This window comes from Strix aluco, chromosome 3 (assembly GCF_031877795.1).
Source record: "Strix aluco isolate bStrAlu1 chromosome 3, bStrAlu1.hap1, whole genome shotgun sequence".
NCBI lineage: Eukaryota > Metazoa > Chordata > Aves > Strigiformes > Strigidae > Strix > Strix aluco.
In genome coordinates, this window is record NC_133933.1 from 48,373,035 (window position 1) to 48,391,996 (window position 18,962).

At 54.2% G+C, this 18,962-nt stretch overlaps 1 protein-coding gene across 2 annotated transcripts; it reads left to right on the top strand.

Annotated features, from left to right (window-relative positions):
- Window positions 1-8,615: 8,615 nt before the first annotated feature.
- Window positions 8,616-14,021, top strand: IRF2BP2 (interferon regulatory factor 2 binding protein 2). 2 transcript variants are annotated; one of them, XR_012622488.1, is made up of 3 exons: window positions 8,616-10,006; window positions 10,288-11,191; window positions 13,389-14,021. XR_012622488.1 is itself a non-coding variant. In XM_074818453.1 (2 exons), the coding sequence occupies exons 1-2, from the start codon at window positions 8,968-8,970 to the stop codon at window positions 11,001-11,003; spliced, it is 1,755 nt and encodes a 584-aa protein (XP_074674554.1). In that variant the 5' UTR covers window positions 8,616-8,967; the 3' UTR covers window positions 11,004-13,232. The 2 variants fall into 2 exon arrangements, 1 of the variants encoding a protein (XP_074674554.1); XM_074818453.1 differs by lacking the exon at window positions 13,389-14,021 and having other exon boundaries at window positions 10,288-13,232.
- The last annotated feature ends 4,941 nt before the right edge of the window (window positions 14,022-18,962 follow it).

Here is an 18,962-nt window from a genome sequence, read left to right on the forward strand (position 1 = left end):
GTGGCACAGCTGGTGGTGGGTGATGGGACAGGTACGGGTGCAGCATGAGGAGCTCCTGCAGCAGCTGCAGAATGATGCCACTGCTGAGGTCCCTCCCCAGCTGCCCATCCCAACCTGCTTCCCTTCGCCCCAGGAGCACCCCCAGAGCAGCAGGATGGAGGCACTGGGGCAGGTTTAGCTGTGCCGTGGCTGTCGGCACCACCAGGTTTGCTCCAGAGGGCAGAGCCAGGCAGAACCGAGCAGCCAGGGTGGGGGAGAGTGGGACCACTTCTGGTGGCAGCGCCAGTTCAGTGTGCCCGCCAAGGCAGAGCCGCATGTGTACTGCACACTCTCCTCTGGTAGCTGACCCACGTCCAAGGCCATCTGGAACAAAGACAGGATGAGATGGTGCCCAGGAGACCAGGGCCAAGCTCCTCTCTTCAGCGTGGCCCTCTGGGGCGGTGATTTGGCCTGCTATTATGTAAGATTTAACAAAAGCTGTATAACAAAACTATTTTAAGTAAGAATGTTAATTGAAGGCTGAGTCAGGCTGCAGCTAGTGCAGAGATGTTTTTGAGAGGCTCGTACCCTTTTTCATTTAGTCTATATTTTTTCCACTTAATTACAATGTGTGTGGAATGGCAGTTAGCAATAATAGTAACTGGCAGAGAGAAAATGGATGATGAAGGTGATCATCCTCTTGCCTCTGGATCAGCCATTGAAACCCACCCCAGATCTGCAATATCCAGAAGTTATTCACTTCTGAGGCTGTGTAGGGTGTATTGGAATTGAAGGAGAGGACCTTCACCTGACTCCTGGGCCATGTCTCCACCATTGCCAGGGAAACAACTGGAGGTAACTAGTCCTTGCTGAATCTACACTGTGTTTTTTCCCTGTTGGGGCTATCCCCAGTGGGGTTAAAGGAGGTGTGGATGCGTCTGTCCATGTCTCAGCAAGCTGCCATGAAGTCCCACGGGGTCTGACATGAAACAATAGCAGTGTTCTCCATGCCAGCTGCCATTGGCATAGCCTCTAAAGGACTCCAAGCAGCCCATGGAGCAAAGAGGCAGCTGCTTGGTGTTCCCGGTCATGATGGCCTGCATGTTGAAACAGCGTGATGAGACATGTTAGGGAGAGGGTTGTTGAGGAACGCCTGTCCGGCACCTTCCAAGCGCACATGTGAGACCCTTGAATCAGCAGCAAATGGCAGCTGTGCAAGCAGCCTCTGCAGCCGCCCCAGCAAGCTCACTGGCGCAGCCATTCCTCAGGCATGACACAAGGACCTCAGCAAGTCCCATTACGAAGATGACTGGCCCTCAGTCCCTCATCCAGTCCCATTTGGGAGACTAAGTGATATGCAAGACCCAGCCTTTGGCAAGTTTCTTTAATGACTGAAATTTGGAGGAGGAGACTGAGTTTAATTGCCAGTTCCAGCACAGGTCTACCAGTTATTAATGTTGCTGGTGTTCTTTTTATCAAATATGAAGTCAACTGTACTTCCTAGCAGGCACCTCTTCCTGGAGCTCAGAGTGAGCAGGAGGGATGTAGGTGCCTGAAAAAGGGATGTGCGTGATTTTTTTTTCTGAACGTACAAGTGGACAGGATGAGGCAATGCAATACAGCTCTGCTGTTTAAGTTTACAAATGTATCATTAATGCCTAAACGTGTAAGTATTGCTCCTCAGCATTGCTACACAGTAGTATACTATGCATATGACAGAATGTACAAGAAGAACACCCTCTTTTACTTGTTTTTACTTAGTGTATTAGACAGCAGTGAGCAAAAAGGTAAAGCTAGGCTTCAAAGCACAGAGAAGAACATTTACCCCTGGCTCTGACTGCCCAGAGTGCTCCCTGAGGGTGTCCCCACAGAGGAGGGGCACTGCCTGGGCGTTGGGGACAAGAGAAAGGGAGAAGAATGAGAGGCAATGGCGGAGGGGGCAGAAACAAATTTCATTTGCATTTTGTGTTTTCTCAGATTTGGGCACACTTCTGTTAATTCTTTCTATGTTGCAAAATTGAAATAATATAGGTGCAATTACTAGCAGAAATGTGGGCACCCCAACCATATCTCAACGTGCCTGGAACAAAACGAGGCTGCAGCCTAATGCACTGGCTTGCAGCCTTCTTGTGCCAATGCCTGAAATTCCTCCTGAAGGAAGAGTGGCCCATTCAAGAGACTCTCCTGTAGCAGCTGCATATCGCTCCATATGTCGTAGTGTTTCCCCTAAAGAGCAGCCTCTCTGAGGTGGGTGGATAGGGGAGCATGGGCAGGAAGGGCTCCAGCACAGTGTGTCTGGCTACCCAGCTAGGCAAACACCAGCATTTGGTAACTATAAAACTCGAGCAATTGCTAGATAAGCGGAGAGGGAATCCATCTCCCCTTTCTTCTCCCCCTTCAAGTCTCCTTGAACTATCTGATCTGCATGCAGGCTGAACCCCTCATCACCTGCCCCCCCCAGCCCCTCCAGGCACCTGTGCCCTGTGGGGAGAACGAGGCAACCACTGGGTGAGCAGAAAAGTGGGATTGTAAAATCACCGGCGCTGGCAGGAAACCTTGAGGTCAGCAGAAGCAAGGACTACCTTCAGCTGGGCTGCCTCCCCCGCCAGCGGTGGTCCTGTCCTGCCCCAAAATGTGGGGCCAGTGGTTGCTGAGGCAGGGAGGCCTTTAGGGACGGCCGGGTCTTCTGGCGGGCCTGGGAGGTGACTTCCCAGCTGGAGCTGGCAGCGAGCGCCAGTTTGCTGCTTCAGGGGGATGTTTTGGCAATGCAGGAACTCCCACTCTGGAAACAGCTTTAATAACTCTGGCCCAGGCTTCGAGAAGGTCTGGGCCTCAGTTTTGACTTATTTCATGTGAAGACCTCACTGCCAACTCCCCCAAAGATGGAAAAAGTGTTTCCCAGACCGAACTCCCCAGCCCAACCAAGAAACACCTTGGCACACGCTCCCTGGGGGCTCCTCTTGTTGCTTTGCTCAAGCACACCAGCTCTTCCACACATGCAGAAAGGGAAGCTGTGCCCCTTCTTTGCAGCTAGTCAGTGCTTTGCACACTGCAGCAATGTGGGCTTAGGGGGATGAAGCACAGACAAAGAATATGACTATCCAGGGGCTTAAACAGAAAGAGTTTTAAAGCCCTCTGTAATTTTTTCAACAGACGATCTGCTTCTGCTCTCACTTTGTAATGTTTCCTGTGAAGTTCTCGCCCCTGTCCCAATTTTTGGAGGGTACTTGGAAGCCTGTCAACTCCCGCGCAGAAGGCAAAAAGCAGAGCTGGCTCGGTGTCGCACAGGGGTCACGGCTTCCCAGGCTTCCTGTTTATTTTGGGAAGGGGTCACCCAGCTGGCCGGCTGCTCTGCCTGCGCCCCAGGAAGCCCTCGGCCACCGCATTCCTGCCCCCCTCACCCATGGCTGCATACAATTGCTGACTGTGGCTCGCAATGCAGAGCACCAAGGGCAGGGTGTAAATGGGATAACCCGACATGCTTATTTACCCAGCCTGGGGATAAGGGGCGGAAGCTTTTTCACATCAACTGCCCTTTCTTCTGGCATCTGGAAGTATCTCTCTGAAGTTTTTATTTCTCTTTGGAGGGTAGTAACTTCTGAATTTCTCAAGTATTTCCATGATCTTTTCCTCACTGCTTTTTTTCTACTGCTACTTGAAAAGAGGGTGTAAAGTCAACCGCTCAGTTAAAAACAGAATTGTTTCCTTTTTTAAAGAAAGCGTGCAATTTTTCTCCAAACTGCCTAGGGTAGAGCCCACCAATGGAGCAGAAGCTGTAGCACCCAGGCTCTTGCTCACACTGCAACTCTCTGGTAAGTGGCCTGGCCCAAACTGTCTTGAGCAAAAAATCACAGCAGAATAGCAGCATACATAGCATCTCCGTATTTTGGGAGATATCCGTGAACTAATGGCACACCAGTGTCCTGCTGCTGCTTCCTCTTCTAGGCAGGCTCTGCTTAGGTGCCTCACAGCTCTTCAGAAGGTGACACCAAACAGTGGCATTCAACACAGCTGTCTTCAAGGAGTTAATAAAATACCCCCATGAATGGCAAAAGGCAGACACTGAGTGGCTGCTGGAGTCCCTCTCAATCCTCTGGCACGTCCTGCCTCGCAGGGAGCTAGTGCGGTGACCTCCCTCCGGCCTCGGTGGAGTATTTTTCTGCCAGTGCCTCTGTCAGCTCCTGCCATCAGCAGTCAGCTCCAGTCTGCAGGGCAGGGCAGCCGTCAGCACGCTGCCGCCGAGCGGCTCTCAGGGAAGCGTGCTCCCGTCCTGCGAGCACGTCAGCGCGCATGGCTTTACATTCATAGTGATGCTTGTGTGAATAAAGTTATAAGTGGTTGTAAACATCTGCAGGATCAGTGGCTTACCATGAGCCTGTCCAAAGCCTATTTATGTCAACAGGCTGCGCCTGATGATACTCTCGTTTGCATCAGCATCTTTTTTTTTCCTATGGCACTAAATAAAAGACTGTTGGACAGGGATTTTTCTTTTTCTCTCAGATTTTTTTCTTTTCAGTGTGCTGTGAGGCTGGCTTTAGGACAAGCATCAACGTAAAACCAGGGCATCACCTAAACTGCTGCCTGAATTGTACATCTTAAAATCCATACATTAAAGGGTGGAGGGATGTACTTTCAAAATGACGGATTGTTTTAAATCAGAAGTTTCAGTGTTTCTAAAATGGCTACCAGTAGCTCACTCTTATAGGCACACATGAGCATCTGTCTACAAGCAAGATCTGGCAGTTGTATTAGGGGCTTATGAACTGTTGGCAAAAATCACATAATCCTCCCCTAGGCAAGAAGCCCACTGAAACCCGAGTTCGTTTGGCTTTCTGGAAAATCCTCTGGAGCGACCTGCTATCTCCAGTAGGAATGAAAACATTAGAGATGCCATAAAATCAGAAGGCACCTCGGAGTGGAGGCAAAGACCCTCTGTTTCTACCTGAACTCTCCTCTCAGCAGAGACTCTACAAACATTATAACAAATACGTAATGACCAAACTCCCAGCCACGCACTGGCGGAGGCTGTAATCTGCTGTCAGGTTTCTGCAGGTTGAGCTGGCAGGTCTTGCTTTTGGCCACGATGGCACTGCTTCGGTGAACTCCTTGGCCCCAAATCACCCGCATCTAACCAACTCCAAAACTTCAAGGACTATTCCCAGCCTCTCCCCTCTCAGTGCTGGGAGCGTAGTCTTCATAATTCATTACAGATCACAGAAGGAGAGGTGGTAGCACCCTCCAGCATAATCCCATCTTGGCTCTGGTCATTTTGCTACTACCCTGCGGGACTTCTGCCCTAACAGAAGGATGCAAATAAGACCCATGGAGGAAGCGGTGCATATCTGCAGCAGGGGAAGGATGTGGGGCAGCCCTCGACTGGGAGGGAAAGGGTAATGCCGGGAGCACAGGAGAGTGGGTGGGGAGCTCTGGTTTGGACACAGAAGGAAAGGTGGGCCCCATGGAGGATAGGTACATGGGTGAAGTACAGGCTGGGGGCACAGCTCTGGGGCAACAGGCTGCATACAATCGCTGCCACCAGCGCAGAGGAAAGGCAGGAAGGGAAAATAGGACCCTGCAGGGAGGGCGGAGCGGAGAAACACAGCAAGACCTCAGTGTGGCCCAGTGAAAAGTGCCAAAAACCACGGGGTAGGAAGGGGATGGTCATGGCATTGATGGGGGGGGTGGCAGACAGAGTTCATCTTGAAGAGCTGCCCCGCTGTGACCTCTCCTCTCCCTTCCTTCCCTCACCCATGACACTGGGCACAACTGGGACAAGTCAGAGGCCTCCCACACCATGCTGGGCCCCCCTCCATGCCACCACGGTGCTCCTCGGCCAGGCACTGCCCCAGGCCTGCACAGCCCCCACGCCCCATCAGGTGTCTTCCAGCACTCGCTGCTCCTCTCTGTAGCGCTGGCGTGTCATAGCAAGGGGCGTTTCGCAGAGATCGGGCACAAAGGGATGGTTTCTGTTCCCAAAAAAAAGGGAACAAGAAACAAACGCATTATCTGTTCAATTCCTGTACAGTTACTGCTGTACCAGTCAGCAGCTTTGAGGCCTTTTTTTTGGTGATTTGATACATAAACCACATTTCCTATGTAGCATTGCTGCTATTTTTTTATCAGCTTTTTGATGCTGAGCTCGCTAACATGGAGTGGTTTTTTTGCCTTTTCCTCCAGAATGAATTCAAAGGCAGCAATTGCGGCAAAAACAGAATACCGCTCATCTCGACTTTTCCAAGCAGCTAGTTTTCATTAGAAATAAAAGAAAATAAATACAGATCACATTTTCTGTCCTGCAGTTAAAAGCCTGCTGCAGCTGAAAGCTTTGCTTTCTTCTTCCCCTGCAGCCTCACTCTGCTAGCACTCCAGCTCTGCTCATGATCTGAAATGTGCAAACACACTGTTTCTTGGCTTTCCACCAGTATATATAAATACATGTAATTTTTTCCTTCGGAGAACCTGGAGGCTAAAGCAAGAGGGCAAAGGAGTACGTGACTAAAACATCCAAACTTCCTCTTTCATAAGCCATCACATGATGAAGTGCAATTACAATTCCTGCCTTGTCCCTGCCAATTGCAGGCGCGTTGCCTCACCCGAGAAACCCGGCTTCTTCCCCCCGTATGTGTGTGAGTCTGTGTGCGTGTGTGAGTGCGTGTGCGTGGAGGCAGCAATCGCTGCAGCCGGCTTGGCGCGGCTCCAGCTTCGGGCTGGAGAACCAGGGCAGTGGGTGGAAGACGAAAACAAAGATCTGTTTACTTAGCATGCATGGAGAAAGCGTCTTTCCAGCCGGGGAGGGAGGGGAGGAGGGAAGAGAAACAGCTTTAAAGGACTTTGATGCAATGTGAGAGGAGGGCTGCTCGGCAAAGCGAGCCGCTCTTAACCCTTGGCTCCCCGGGGGCACGTCGGGGCCGCGCCGCGGCCGGGCTGGCCCCTTCCTCCTGCCCCCCCCGCCCCCGCCCGGCCAGCCGCTGCAGAGCGGCTACGAGCCCTCGAGGCTCCGGGGGTAGGTAGCGGGGCCAGGAGCCGCGGCTGCTTCTGCGACGTGCGGGTCCGGGCCGGGGGCCGGGCCGGGGGCCGGGCCGGCTCTTTGTTTTGCTTGTTAACAGCCCGGCGCCTCCGGGACGCCCCGCCGGGCGCCCAGTTGCAAAGTCACCCAAGCTGGCACGGGGGCCGCCGCTCGGAGCCAGCGCCGGGACGAGGAGGAGGGCGGGGGGGGGCTGGCCTCGCCCGCCCCCCCAGGGCGGCCGCGTCACCCAGCCCCCGGCCCCGGCGGGGACACGGGGGGGGGGGCTGCCCCCTCTCCCCGCCCAACCCCCGCGCCGGGCCGAGGAAGAGGAGCGGGGAGGCGGCGCTTCGCGCGGGACAGGCCCGGCGGCAGCGACCCCGGCCCCGCCGTCGGGCGGCTGCGAGCCGCGGGGAGGTACCTCCCGCCGACGGCGGCGGTGGACGTCAGAGCTTCCCCGGCCCCGGCCGGCCCCCGCCTCCCGTCCGCCCTCCCTCCCTCCCTCCCCCGTAACCTACATAACGCCGTGGGAAGGGCGGCCCGAGCACGGGCGTCGCGGGGAGCAGCCTCCGCCGTGTTTACCCTGCCCGAGCAGGGGCAGACGCGTGCAGCCGCCCGTACGTGCCGGGGTGCGCCCGGTGAGGGGTTGCTTCACCTCCCGCGGCAAACGGGAAGAGCAAACGCCCTCTTTCCCCCCCTCCCCTGCCCCCGCTCTGTGTTTTGGTGTGGATGCAGGCGGCGGCCGAGCGATTCGCAGCGTGGAAAGGGGACGCGGAAGCGTCTCCGCAGGTTTATTCTTTTTCGGGGAGGAGACGGCGTTTGCTTAGTCTGTGTGAATTTTGCTAATCTGCATTAGAGAACCGCTGGTTTGTGGTTGAGAATGACAGGAAATCTAGAACGTCGTATTTCCTGTGCACAATGACAACAGGGTTTTTTTAAAAAAAAAAAAAAAAGTAATCGTTGTATTTATTTATCATGGTGCCTCCTGCCCCGGCGGGGAGAACAAAGCCGGGCAGCGGCGCGGAAGGGCGCCGGCCCCTGCCCGGGGGTGGCGCTGACCGGCCGGGCGGGGGGTGGCTGGCAGCCGCGGGTCGCCGGGCCGTGCCCAAGGTGACCGGCCGAGCGGGGCGGGGGGACACCGCGCCCCGCACTGCGGGAGGCGCCCCGCGCGTCTCCGCGTCCACGGGCGGCAGGTTTCGGCAAAGCCCCTCGGCGGCGCAGGAAACAGTAATAAACCCAGTAATAATAAACATCCTCACAGAAAAGAAGGCGGGAGCTGCAGCGCACCCCCCGCCCCTCGCCTTGTCCCCCTCCGCTCCCACAGCCCTCCCCGAGGGCGAGACGGGGCGGGGGCGCGGCGGCCCCCCGGCGGCAGGAGGAACCCCCGGTGCCGGCGGCGGGGGCGCGGGCAGGGGCCGGAGCCGGGGCCGGGATCGCGGCGGCGGCGGCGGCGGGGCGGGGGCGCCCATCGCGCAGGCGCGGCCGGCACTGTCGAAGAATCGAGGCGGCGGCGCGCAGAGGCGGCGGTGGCGGCTGGAGCCCGGCACGGCACGGCGCCGCCGCCAGCCCCGGCCCCGGCCCCGGCCCCCGCGGCAGTCCCCGCCCCGCCCGCCCCGCCGCGCCGGCCCCCGCCGCCCCGCGCCGCCCCGTAGTAGCCAGCGAGCGGGGGAGCCGTGCGGGCGGCAGCGGCCGCAGCCCTGCGCCAGCCGCGCCGCGGAGATGCGCGTCCCCGCCGCCCTGTGAGCGCCGCCGGCGGAGACGGCGAGGGGAGCGGCGTCCCCCGCAGCGGCTCTGCCTGCCGGGGCGCCCGCCGCGCCCCGCTCCGGCGCACGGAAGAGGAAGGCGAGGGGGAGGGGGCCCGGCGGAAGGTCCCGCTGCGGCCGCGGCGCCCGAGCCTCCCCGTCGGGACTCCGGTGGCGAGGGGCGGAGGAGGCGGCGGCCGGAGCCGGAGCGGGGGGCGCTCGCCGCTGCCCCGGGGCCGGGACATGTCGTCGGCGGCGGTGGCGGCTGCTTCCCGCAGGCAGTCGTGCTACCTGTGCGACCTGCCCCGCATGCCCTGGGCCATGATCTGGGACTTCACCGAGCCCGTCTGCCGGGGCTGCGTCAACTACGAGGGCGCCGACCGCGTGGAGTTCGTCATCGACACGGCGCGGCAGCTGAAGCGGGCGCACGGCTGCTTCCCCGAGGGCCGGGCCCCGCCGCCGCCCCACGCCAAGCAGCCGCCGCTCTCCGCCAAGGAGCTTCTGGCGCAGCAGCAGCAGCTCGGCCACCCCGCGGCGGCGGCGGAGGCGGCGGCGCGGCCCCCGCCGCAGCCCCTGGAGCGCTACTCGCTGGCGGCCGAGCGGCCGCCGCCCCGCCTGGGCGCCGAGTACGGCGGCGGCCGGCAGGTCAACGGCATCCTGGTGCCCAACGGCTTCCCCAAACCTGAGGAGCCGCCCGAGCTCAACCGGCAGAGCCCCAACCCGCGGCGGACGCACGCCGTGCCGCCCACCCTGGTGCCGCTGGTGAACGGCGCCGGGCTCCCCGCCGCCATCGGCGGCCTGGGCAGCCGCGCCGCCGCCGCCGCCGCCGCCTCGCTGGCCGCCATCTCCGCCGCGCCCGCCCCGATGGCCGTGCCCGTCCCCCAGCAGCCGGCGGCGGCGGCGCAGGCGGCGGGGCAGGCGGCGGGGCAGCCCGGCGAGCTGGGGCACAAGCGCCCCGGTTCCGTCTCCTCCTCCTCCTCCTCCTCGGGCGGCGGCGGCGGCGCGGCGGGGGAGCACGACGGCGGCGCCAAGGAGAAGCGGGGCTCGGCCGAGAGCCTGCCGGCGGCGGCGGCGGCGGAGCTGGCCGCCGAGGGCAAGGGCCGGGCAGGCGGCGAGCAGGAGTGGCTGGCCAAGCCCAAGACGGTGCGGGACACGCTGCTGGCCCTGCACCAGCACGGCGGCCACGCCGTGCCTCCCTTCGACAGCAAGTTCAAGAAGGAGCCGGGCATGGCGGGCGGCAGGCTGCTGGGCTACGAGACCAACGGCGCCGTGGCCAAGCCAGGTGAGGCGGCGCGGGGGCCGGGGGGCGGCGGGCAGGGCAGGGCAGGATGGGGGAGGGGGTGGCGGGGGGCTCTCCCGGCGTGCGGGGCGGGGGATTCCGGGCGGCTTCGAGCGCCCGAGGCGGCGGCCCGACGGTCTGGGTGGCCGGGGGGGTGGCCGCGGCCACCCGTTCCTGCGGTTGCACGGCGGTGACACCCCCGCCCCCCCCCGTGCTCGGCGGTGCGTTGCGACTGTGCTGCTTTCTCACCGTCCTCCTCCTCCTCCTCCCCTCTGCCTCTGCAGGGGCCCGGGCCGCCCGGAAGAGGAAACCTTCCCCCGAGCCGGAGGGCGAGGCGGGACCCCCGAAGATCAACGGGGAGGTGCAGCCCTGGCTGCCCACCTCGTCGGAAGGGATGAAGCTGCCGCTGACGGCCACCCCCTTCATGTCGCCCCCGCCGCCCACCGCCTCGCCCCACTCCAACCGGACCACGCCGCCCGAGGCGGCCCAGAACGGCCAGTCCCCCATGGCCGCCCTCATTTTGGTGGCGGACAATGCCGGGGGCAACCACGCCTCCAAAGACGCCAACCAGGTCCACTCCACCACGCGGAGGAACAGCAGCAGCCCCCCCTCGCCCTCTGCCATGAACCAAAGAAGGCTGGGCCCCGGCAGGGAGGTGCCGGGCCAGGGGGCCAACGCGGCGGGCGGGCTGGAGCCCGTCCACCCCGCCAGCCTGCCGGACTCGTCCCTCGCCGCCAGCGTCCCGTTGTGTTGTACCCTCTGCCACGAGCGCCTGGAGGACACCCACTTCGTGCAGTGCCCCTCCGTCCCCTCCCACAAGTTCTGCTTCCCCTGCTCCCGGCAGAGCATCAAGCAGCAGGGAGCCAGCGGGGAGGTGTATTGTCCCAGCGGGGAGAAGTGTCCCCTGGTCGGCTCCAACGTCCCCTGGGCCTTCATGCAGGGGGAGATCGCCACCATCCTGGCCGGAGATGTGAAAGTGAAAAAGGAGAGGGACTCGTGACTCGCCCGCTCTCGCCGCCCGACGTCACCTTGAACTCGAACTGCTCGAATTCTGTATATATCTATAAATATATATATATAAATATATATATATCTCCAAGACAAGGGAAATGTAGACTTCATAAACATGGCTGTATAATTTTGATTTTTTTGAATACATTGTGTTTCTATATTTTTTGAAGACGAAAGGTATGTACTTATTATAAAGGCATTTCTGCTAATTCTTCTCCTTTTTTTTTTTTTTTGGTTTTGTTTTTCCGTTTTGTTTTTCGTTTTTTCTTTTTGCCCTTTTGTTATAGCAACTATTTGTTGTGCTTCCCTGGTGACAGTTACTGTTCAATGTAGGCTGTGACTTGCGCTGCTTTTTTTAGAGAGCACTTGGCAAACCAGAAATGCTTCTAGCTGTATTTGTATGCACTTGTTTCTTTTTTTTTGTTTTGTTTTTCTTTTCTTTTCTTTCTTTTTTTTTTAAATGCCAAATACACTTTCTGACATTGTAAAGATTGCCTTACTGTCTGTGATTCCTTATTCCTGGCCCCTGTCCTGTAGAGCTGGTCGCATGCAGGCTTGGTCTGAGGCGGTTGGGGAGAAGAGTGGCTAGCCAAGGCGGGGATGCCCTGCGCCACCCCGCCGGCCAGGCGAGCTTAGGAAGCAGGAGGGCTTTCTCCCAGAAACGCGCGGCTCGGGTTGCGATGGCAGATCCGCCAGATCCAGTCCCAGATTCCTCTGTGTTTCTCAAGGGAAGTTGAGCCTCCAGAGTAGGATGTGGAGAGGTGTCCGAGAGGCGCTGTTGAGTTAGGGATTTCTGGGTTTGTTTGTTTTTGGTTTGGTGGTTGGTTTTTTGTTTTTTTTTAAGGCAAAGTTGACCGCAGTTCACGTGATCAGTTGTAAGATTACAAAACTGCACTTATTCACCAATTACATACCATAACGTGGAATTTTGATAACAAACTTAATTATACGATTGGTGAAGGCGCCAACGTAGCACTGCCATCTCAGAAGTCAGCGTCACTCCTGGGGCTTCTGTGTCTTTGGACAAAGCTGGGGAGGTGGGGGAGAGACTGTTTTTTTTGTTTGTTTTTTTTTTTTTTAATTTTACTTTAATTTTCAGATAGTGCAGGTGGACTTTGAGTTTGCTTATCAGTCACCTCTAGTGCTGTTGCTATTGTTACTATCGCTGACCCGGTATTTCCAAGTAGTGGCAGGTACGGTGTGGTACAGTGACAGCGGTGACTGAGGCTCTGCCAGATTGCTCGCGGGCATATCAGTGACAACCCAAATGTGGGTGGAGGAAACCTGTAATTTCCATATTACGTGTGCTTGAAACAAACCTACTGCTATTCTTTGAAAATGAAAATATAAACTGGTTGAAATGAAAGCAATTAGGGCTGCACATAATGGCCCTGGCCCTGCCTTTTAAGCTACTTTGGAGAACTCTTTTGTAAAGCCACTTCTTTTGATCACGCTTCTGCATCACCAAGCAGACTTCTAAAATCAATAAATCATTGGTTACTAGAAATAGTTCGAGTCTTATAGTGATGTTTTTGTGCTGTTTATAGTTCGTTGGCAACGCTGCAGCAGTACGAGCCCTTCTGTTGAAGTGTTTATAACTTGGTTATAAGCGGTTGTTGCTGAGCAAAAGGGTGGCGAGGTCGTCCCTTCCTGGGGATGGGCTAATAAACACTTTCAGTATCGGAAGAGGAGGAGGAGGAAAAATCTGTTCAGCCAACTATAATTTGAAAAATTTTGGGTGCTTTTTAGTAAACTGTTCTTATTGTGATAATGTTCAGACTGCAATTTAATGCAGAGTAGATCTTTTTTGGAAGACTACTTTTTTTTTCTTTTTTTTTTTTTTTAGAAAAAAGAAATGGTCATTATTAGTATTTGAAGATCAGAACTGCACATGCACAGTAATTTTTTATGAAGTGTTTAATGAGCACACCCACTACATTGTGTTCCATAATACAGGTCGATGTAATATTAGATAAGACTTGCATGATAAACAAATTCATTGAGTCAATATTACGCTTTAAAACTTATACCTATAGTCAAGATTGGTGTCTTATGTAAACACATTTAGCCAATTTGAAGAAAACGCACATTATATATATATACTTATATATATACCTATATATAAAAAAAACCAACTGTAAAGGATTCTTTGGAACCACTATGATCTGTGTAAATGTGTATTTAGGCACTTTATTAAAAAAAATGGATTTTGAGCTGATAGATGGTAACAAGTTCTTCAAAGTTGCTTGGCATAATACCTCACGTGGGATGAAGCTCATGTTTTTGATTAAGGTGGTATCCCTACTCTTAAAAAAAGAAGCAAAACTGAAACCCCAAAGCCTCCCTAAAAAGGCCTCCCCTTTTGTGTTATCAGGTGGCCCAGCTCTGAGCCTGCCAAGGGCGAGACCTGCTCCTGACAAAGCATACCCTTGTTTTGGGGATGTTGGTGTGACTGGGTGGAGAGGCCTGTAAGGAAGCGCACCTTCCTCCTCCGCCCTGCCGGCTGCCCCGCTCCCGTGGCTCTGGGACTCCTGGAGAGGATGGAAACTCCCTGGCCAGTGATGCCAGGCGGTGGCCTGGGAACAGCGTAGCTGGAAGAGAAATGGCTTGTGGTGGCTACGCTCGCTTGGCTGATGTTCAGCCCCCAGACCCCGGCCAAGTCTAATCTGCACCATAAAACTTCAGAACTGCTAAAGGAAACAAAAAAAAAAAAAAAAAAAAAAAAGAAGAAAAAAATTAAAATCTGAGGGTGTTCATACATAACTAATTTTTCTCACATTCAGTGTTGCTTTTTTCCTTTTGGTTGCTTTACTGAGTTACAGTAAAGCTCTGGAGGACTCTTCCTTTATACTAGTTTACTACTTCCTGGGCTACAAACTTTTTTCTTTTTTTTTTAATTATTTTGAAGTGCTTTAGCTGCAACAGTGCTGCTGTTAATAATCCTTTTTAAACTTTTTAAAAGGTGATACTGTAATTTGTGTAGTATTAAAAGTGTTTTAATGAAGAATGTGTGATCATTATTTTTTTTCAAACCCACTTCCATCACTTTTTTTTCCAAGATATTTTTTCCTGGCAGATCACCTGCATGGTGCTTTTGTTGATAGCTGCTGAACTAACCTGTTGCCATTTTTACATATTTTTTTTTTTTTATTTCTGGCACTAAGTATAAGGAAACTGGGAGCTTTAAATACTTCTTGCACTTTTTTGTATATAAAAAAAGAAAACTTGGAAAAAGCTAGTTGCCCAAGCGCAGTGTTATTTTTTACATTTTTTTTAATGTTGTTTCTGACACTTACTTGTAACCAGGGAGCAGTGCGGGGCAAGAGGGGTGTGTGGAGCCAGTGGGTGCTGCCCTGTGCCGGAGTCCCGGGGGGTGGGAAAGGCGCCGCACAAGGGAGGCCTTTGCGGTGGCCTCAGAAAACCTGGTATGTTTGGGAGCTCTCTTTTTAGATGTGCTGTAAACCAGGCCATGGCAACCGCGTGTTTTTATGAACTAGCGCTTAGGCAAAGGGTATAAATACATTTGAGAGTGCTCTCTAGTGGCTTGTTATGTCAACAGAGCTCCTGGATCCTTTCCTTCTATGCCTGGGCCAAGCCCTGCTTGTCCATCCTGCTGGCAGGGCAACCGCTCTCAGCAGGATGGAACGCTGCTCCGGGGACACCCAGCCACCCGCTCGCCCTCCTGGGGCAATGGTTCGCCTGCAGCGTGGTACCTGCCCTGCCGCTGCCACCCGCTCCCCATGTCTAATTTGCCCCTAAAGCGGCAGAGGACACCCTGTGTGTGTGTGTGTGCAGGGTGTTACGGCACAGCCGCGGTCCCCGCACAATCACATCCTCTCCTCAGGTGGGAGGAGAAGACATTGGACTGTGCGGAAATTAATGGCACCAGGAGTCGCTGAGCTTGTCATAAATTGAGATGTTTGTAGCCCTGACTCCTACCGCTTCAGCACGTGCTTCACCACAACAGGGCTACAGGTGGGAGGTGTCCAATAATTAGGCTTGAAAAGGCTCAGCCCTCAGCATTTCATGTTTCTCCTCCTAGAGCATTTGCATTTAGGTAGCTCCAGCTGTGCCTTTTGAAAAATAATTTTAAAAGCCCAACACCTTTGCCTAAGTGGACTCTTGTTTGTTCATATGCCACAGTCCAGCCCAGTATAAACTACACCTTCAAGTCTGTGCTCTCAGAGATAATGAGGCAAGTAAAAAACCAAAAAATAAACCCAAAACTCTTTTCCTGTGTTAAAACAGAAGGTGGGCCTGGGCAACGTATGGATTCACTTTCTGCAGTGGGTGCGTTGCAGTGGGCAGCTCCTGCCACTTGCCAAGCAGGGCCAAGGTACGGCCCAGATGCCCTCCCCGGGCTCACATGTAGGGCAGCAGGACTCTTGAGCCACCCTCCTTCCCTTGCCCTTTGTTCCCAGGAGCGGGAGGCCTTTCCTCTGCCATGGCCCAAGGTCAGGCAGTGCTCCCAGCAGCTGAATGGAGTGCATGCTTATCCACTTCATCACCTGGGGCTGTTGCTCCAGAGGTAACTCTTTCGCTGCCTTCTGGCAGCCTCTGGAGCAAGCCATGGGCTTTGAGCAGTAAGTGTGGGGATCAAATTTGAATCACTGACCTCCCTGAAAGGCTGAAACCTCCTGAAGCCTCCCTCTCTTCTGGGAAAGAAGAAACACTGATGTCTCCATAGAAATCTCCTAAGTGCACGTTAAGTGTCCATATGGCTGTCTGTCTTGGTTGGCATAGGTGCACCTAAGATGGGAAGACAACTCTGCAGTTATTTTTATACACACTTCACCTAACTTTGCTTTTATTTCTGCCACTCAAGAGCTAGTTTTGTAGACTGGTATAGTAGAGTACATGCTAAAACCCAAAATGTTGCATCAAGTGGAAATCCCCTATAAAATAAACTTGCGGAGATGCCAGGAAAAGTTCGTGAAAGCTTCCTGCTTCCCGTAGGTGTTTCTTCTTTCCACCACCTTTGACTTGGCAAACCCCACAAGAAGCATCCCTGCTCCTGAGCTCCCACCCCCATGCAGGGCTGGGGCAGGGCTGAGAACCCACCCTGTCCTGCACAGCGCCCAGCCATGCCCCCAGTTTGAGGTCCCTTTCTCTGCCCCCCAAACCACCGCCACTTGTTCCAGTGGTCCCCAGCCCCGGGGTGCCCCCATCCCATCCTGGGGCACCCTACTGTGGGGCTTGCCATGGGGTGGCGGGGCAGCAGGCTGCCCTGGTCCTTGTCAGAGGGCTGTGGCTTCCCTGGGAAAACCTGGGGAGCCTCTGATTTTCAGGGACACCTCAGCCGTTTCCTCTGAGAAGAAGGGCATTCACTCTTCACTGCAAAAATGCGAAGTATGTGTTTTCTTTTACCCTTTTCCACTGCAAAACACTTATTCCCCACCCCCCACCCCGCCCCAGAGATGCCTCCTGCCTTTTTTTTTTTTTTTTTTTTCTTTTGGCAGCCATTTAAAAACAAACAGAAGATGAGTAAACAGAGATGAAAGGGGTTATTGGTTCACCAGGTCGCTTCCTTCTCCATTGGGAGACAACTCCTCCCGTTCCTGCCATGCTGGGCGGGAGCGGCAGGCTGGCGGCTGGGCAGTGGGCAGGCGGTGGGGCTGTGGATGGGACCTCACCCTGCCACCTACTCGGCCAGGGGCACAAGAAAGCAAGCTGGACCTTCCCCTTCTCCCTCCCATGGTTTTGGGTTTTTTTCTCCTTTTTGCATCTTTATGAGCTGAAGGAGGCACTTTTTTTTTTTTTTTCAAATACGTTCGCTTATTTTTTTTCCACCAGAAATCCAGGTTTTCTCCAACCCTTTTTTATAGCAATGTCATATTCTCCAACTGTCCAGTAGTAAGAGGACTTACAGATATTGGGCAACAACTGCATAATGGAATGAGGCATTTAATTTTATCCAGACTATTTACAACCTTTTTTTTTGGTCTTACTTCAGTACCTAGTGCTGCTAAGCACTAGAAACAAATAATTTTCTCTTTTAAGACGCATCACCCCTCAGATGATAGGTAAGGGTACTGTATGAAAGACTTCAATGGGAGCAGGGGAAGGTGATGCTGAACGTCGCCTTTTTCTCACTTCACAAAAATCAGGAAATAAATCAGCTCCTGCATACGGACTCATGCCTTTGTAGATGCTACTTCATGCATTGCTATGAAGCCAAACCAGCATAAGCACCACTTTTTTCATCACACTTTCAGACCTATTTGGACTGTAATAATTAAAAAACCCCAGCATTAAGTTCCCTGTGATTTTGTGGTCGTGATTGTATAGGGCTCAATCCATTTTCCCTATGAGAATACAGTTAGGGCGACCTGCCCTTCAGAAATTACAGAAAGAAGGTTTTTTTTTCCTTGCAGAAAGTACTGTGCTATCTTTATTAACTCTGGGCAACAAAACAGTTCCTGCAGTAGCAGTGCTGGGTATTGGCTTCCCTGCACCTGGAAAGAAGGGGGCTGGATGGGCCCTGCTGTGGCTTTAACTTGTCATTCCAGGGACTCTAATTAGTTAAAAATTTCTGCTTAGACATCTAAGCTGCGCCTGCTGGCCTTCCCGGAGGAAACAAACAATGATAAACAGCATGAAGCAATGATTTTTTTTTTTAGTGGCTATTTTGATGATTACTTTCATATTGTGAAAGCCCTTCTATTCGTGAAGGACCTCTGCTTTTCTTTGGAGAGACAAATAACCTGTGCCCATAACTGAATTGGCTACTTTATACCCTCTATTAATATTTTCATAATCCAGATGGTTATTTCACCTCACCGGTTGTGCTGCTTCAGTTTACTGTGGCTCTTTGCCTGGACCTCTTTGTCTGACCATATTAAAATTAACTTGCGAAGGTGGAGGTCTGACTTCTGCTCCTCTCCTTTTCTCCCCAATTCCGTTATTTCCTGAAATCCGCCTCTTAACCTCGAGGCTTTCCAGGTAGCCAGACTTTCTGGGAACGGTGGTGAGTGCTGGGTGGTTAGTCATTTGGCCTCCGGCCACCCCTCGGGGAGCACTCGAAGCAAGGGCTCTGCAGGTTTTGTGTGGTCCTGGCGCCGGTGGAAGGTGCGGACCAGCAGCCCAGCCCAGCCCAGCCGTGCTGCCTCCCGGTTATCTTCTGAGCAGGAACATTTTGAACTGCAGCGGCAGCATGTGTTTCTTCATCCTGTGTCACAAAAGTTTCCTGACATTTAGTGTTTTGGGGTGGATCCCTTCCTTTTCTGCGAAGAGTGCCAATTTCAGTGCTGCTTTTGATGGGTAACAGTCCACGAAGCACTGGAGCGACACCAATAAATCTGGTTTGTGTAGGCAAGCTTCCGGGCTCCCTTTTTAGCTGCTCCCTGGCTGCAGAGGGATGGGGTTACCTGACCTGCCAACCCCACATTGTCCTTCTCCCCGCACCCCTGCTGCTGGCAGCGCTTTCCTTGGGGGAGCACCTTCAGAGGTGCCTGCAGGAGAAGGGGCTGCCCAAGAGGGTTGGGTTTTGGCTGTATTCACCTTTCTCACTGGGTGCAACCTCAGTTTAAGCTTTTTCTGAGCAGCTTTGAAAAGGTGCTGTGGCACCGCTCATTTCATCCTGATGGTGACCAAGGGAGTTCAGCTAGTGGCTCATGGCCTATCAAAGGCTATGCATGTGGCTACTTTTGTTGGCAGAGGGCTTTCTCTTCCTTTACTGAGCCTAATTTTATTACGTGTTTTATTATATGTTTTGATCCTGCATGAGAACTTCATACAAGCCCCTCCGAAAGCCGAAGCAGTGCTTAATCCATAGGAAGAGGTACCGGTGCTGCTCCAGCACAGGCTTCTTTTGGATGAGAAAGGCAAAAGGCAAAGAGGGGAACCAGGTGCATTTGAGGTTGTTGCAGGTGGAGTCAGCCTGAGCCTCTGAGGGAAATGTATGTTTTCCAGCTCGTCTTGAGTTTCTCTCCTGGGCAAAACCCTGTCT

Excerpts from the sequence above, each read along its gene's own strand:
- IRF2BP2 (XM_074818453.1), top strand. The coding sequence starts at position 8,968 with ATGTCGTCGGCGGCGGTGGCGGCTGCTTCCCGCAGGCAGTCGTGCTAC. Across the intron at positions 10,007-10,287 it reads CGGCGCCGTGGCCAAGCCAG|GGGCCCGGGCCGCCCGGAAG; the intron begins GTGAGGCGGCGC and ends CTGCCTCTGCAG.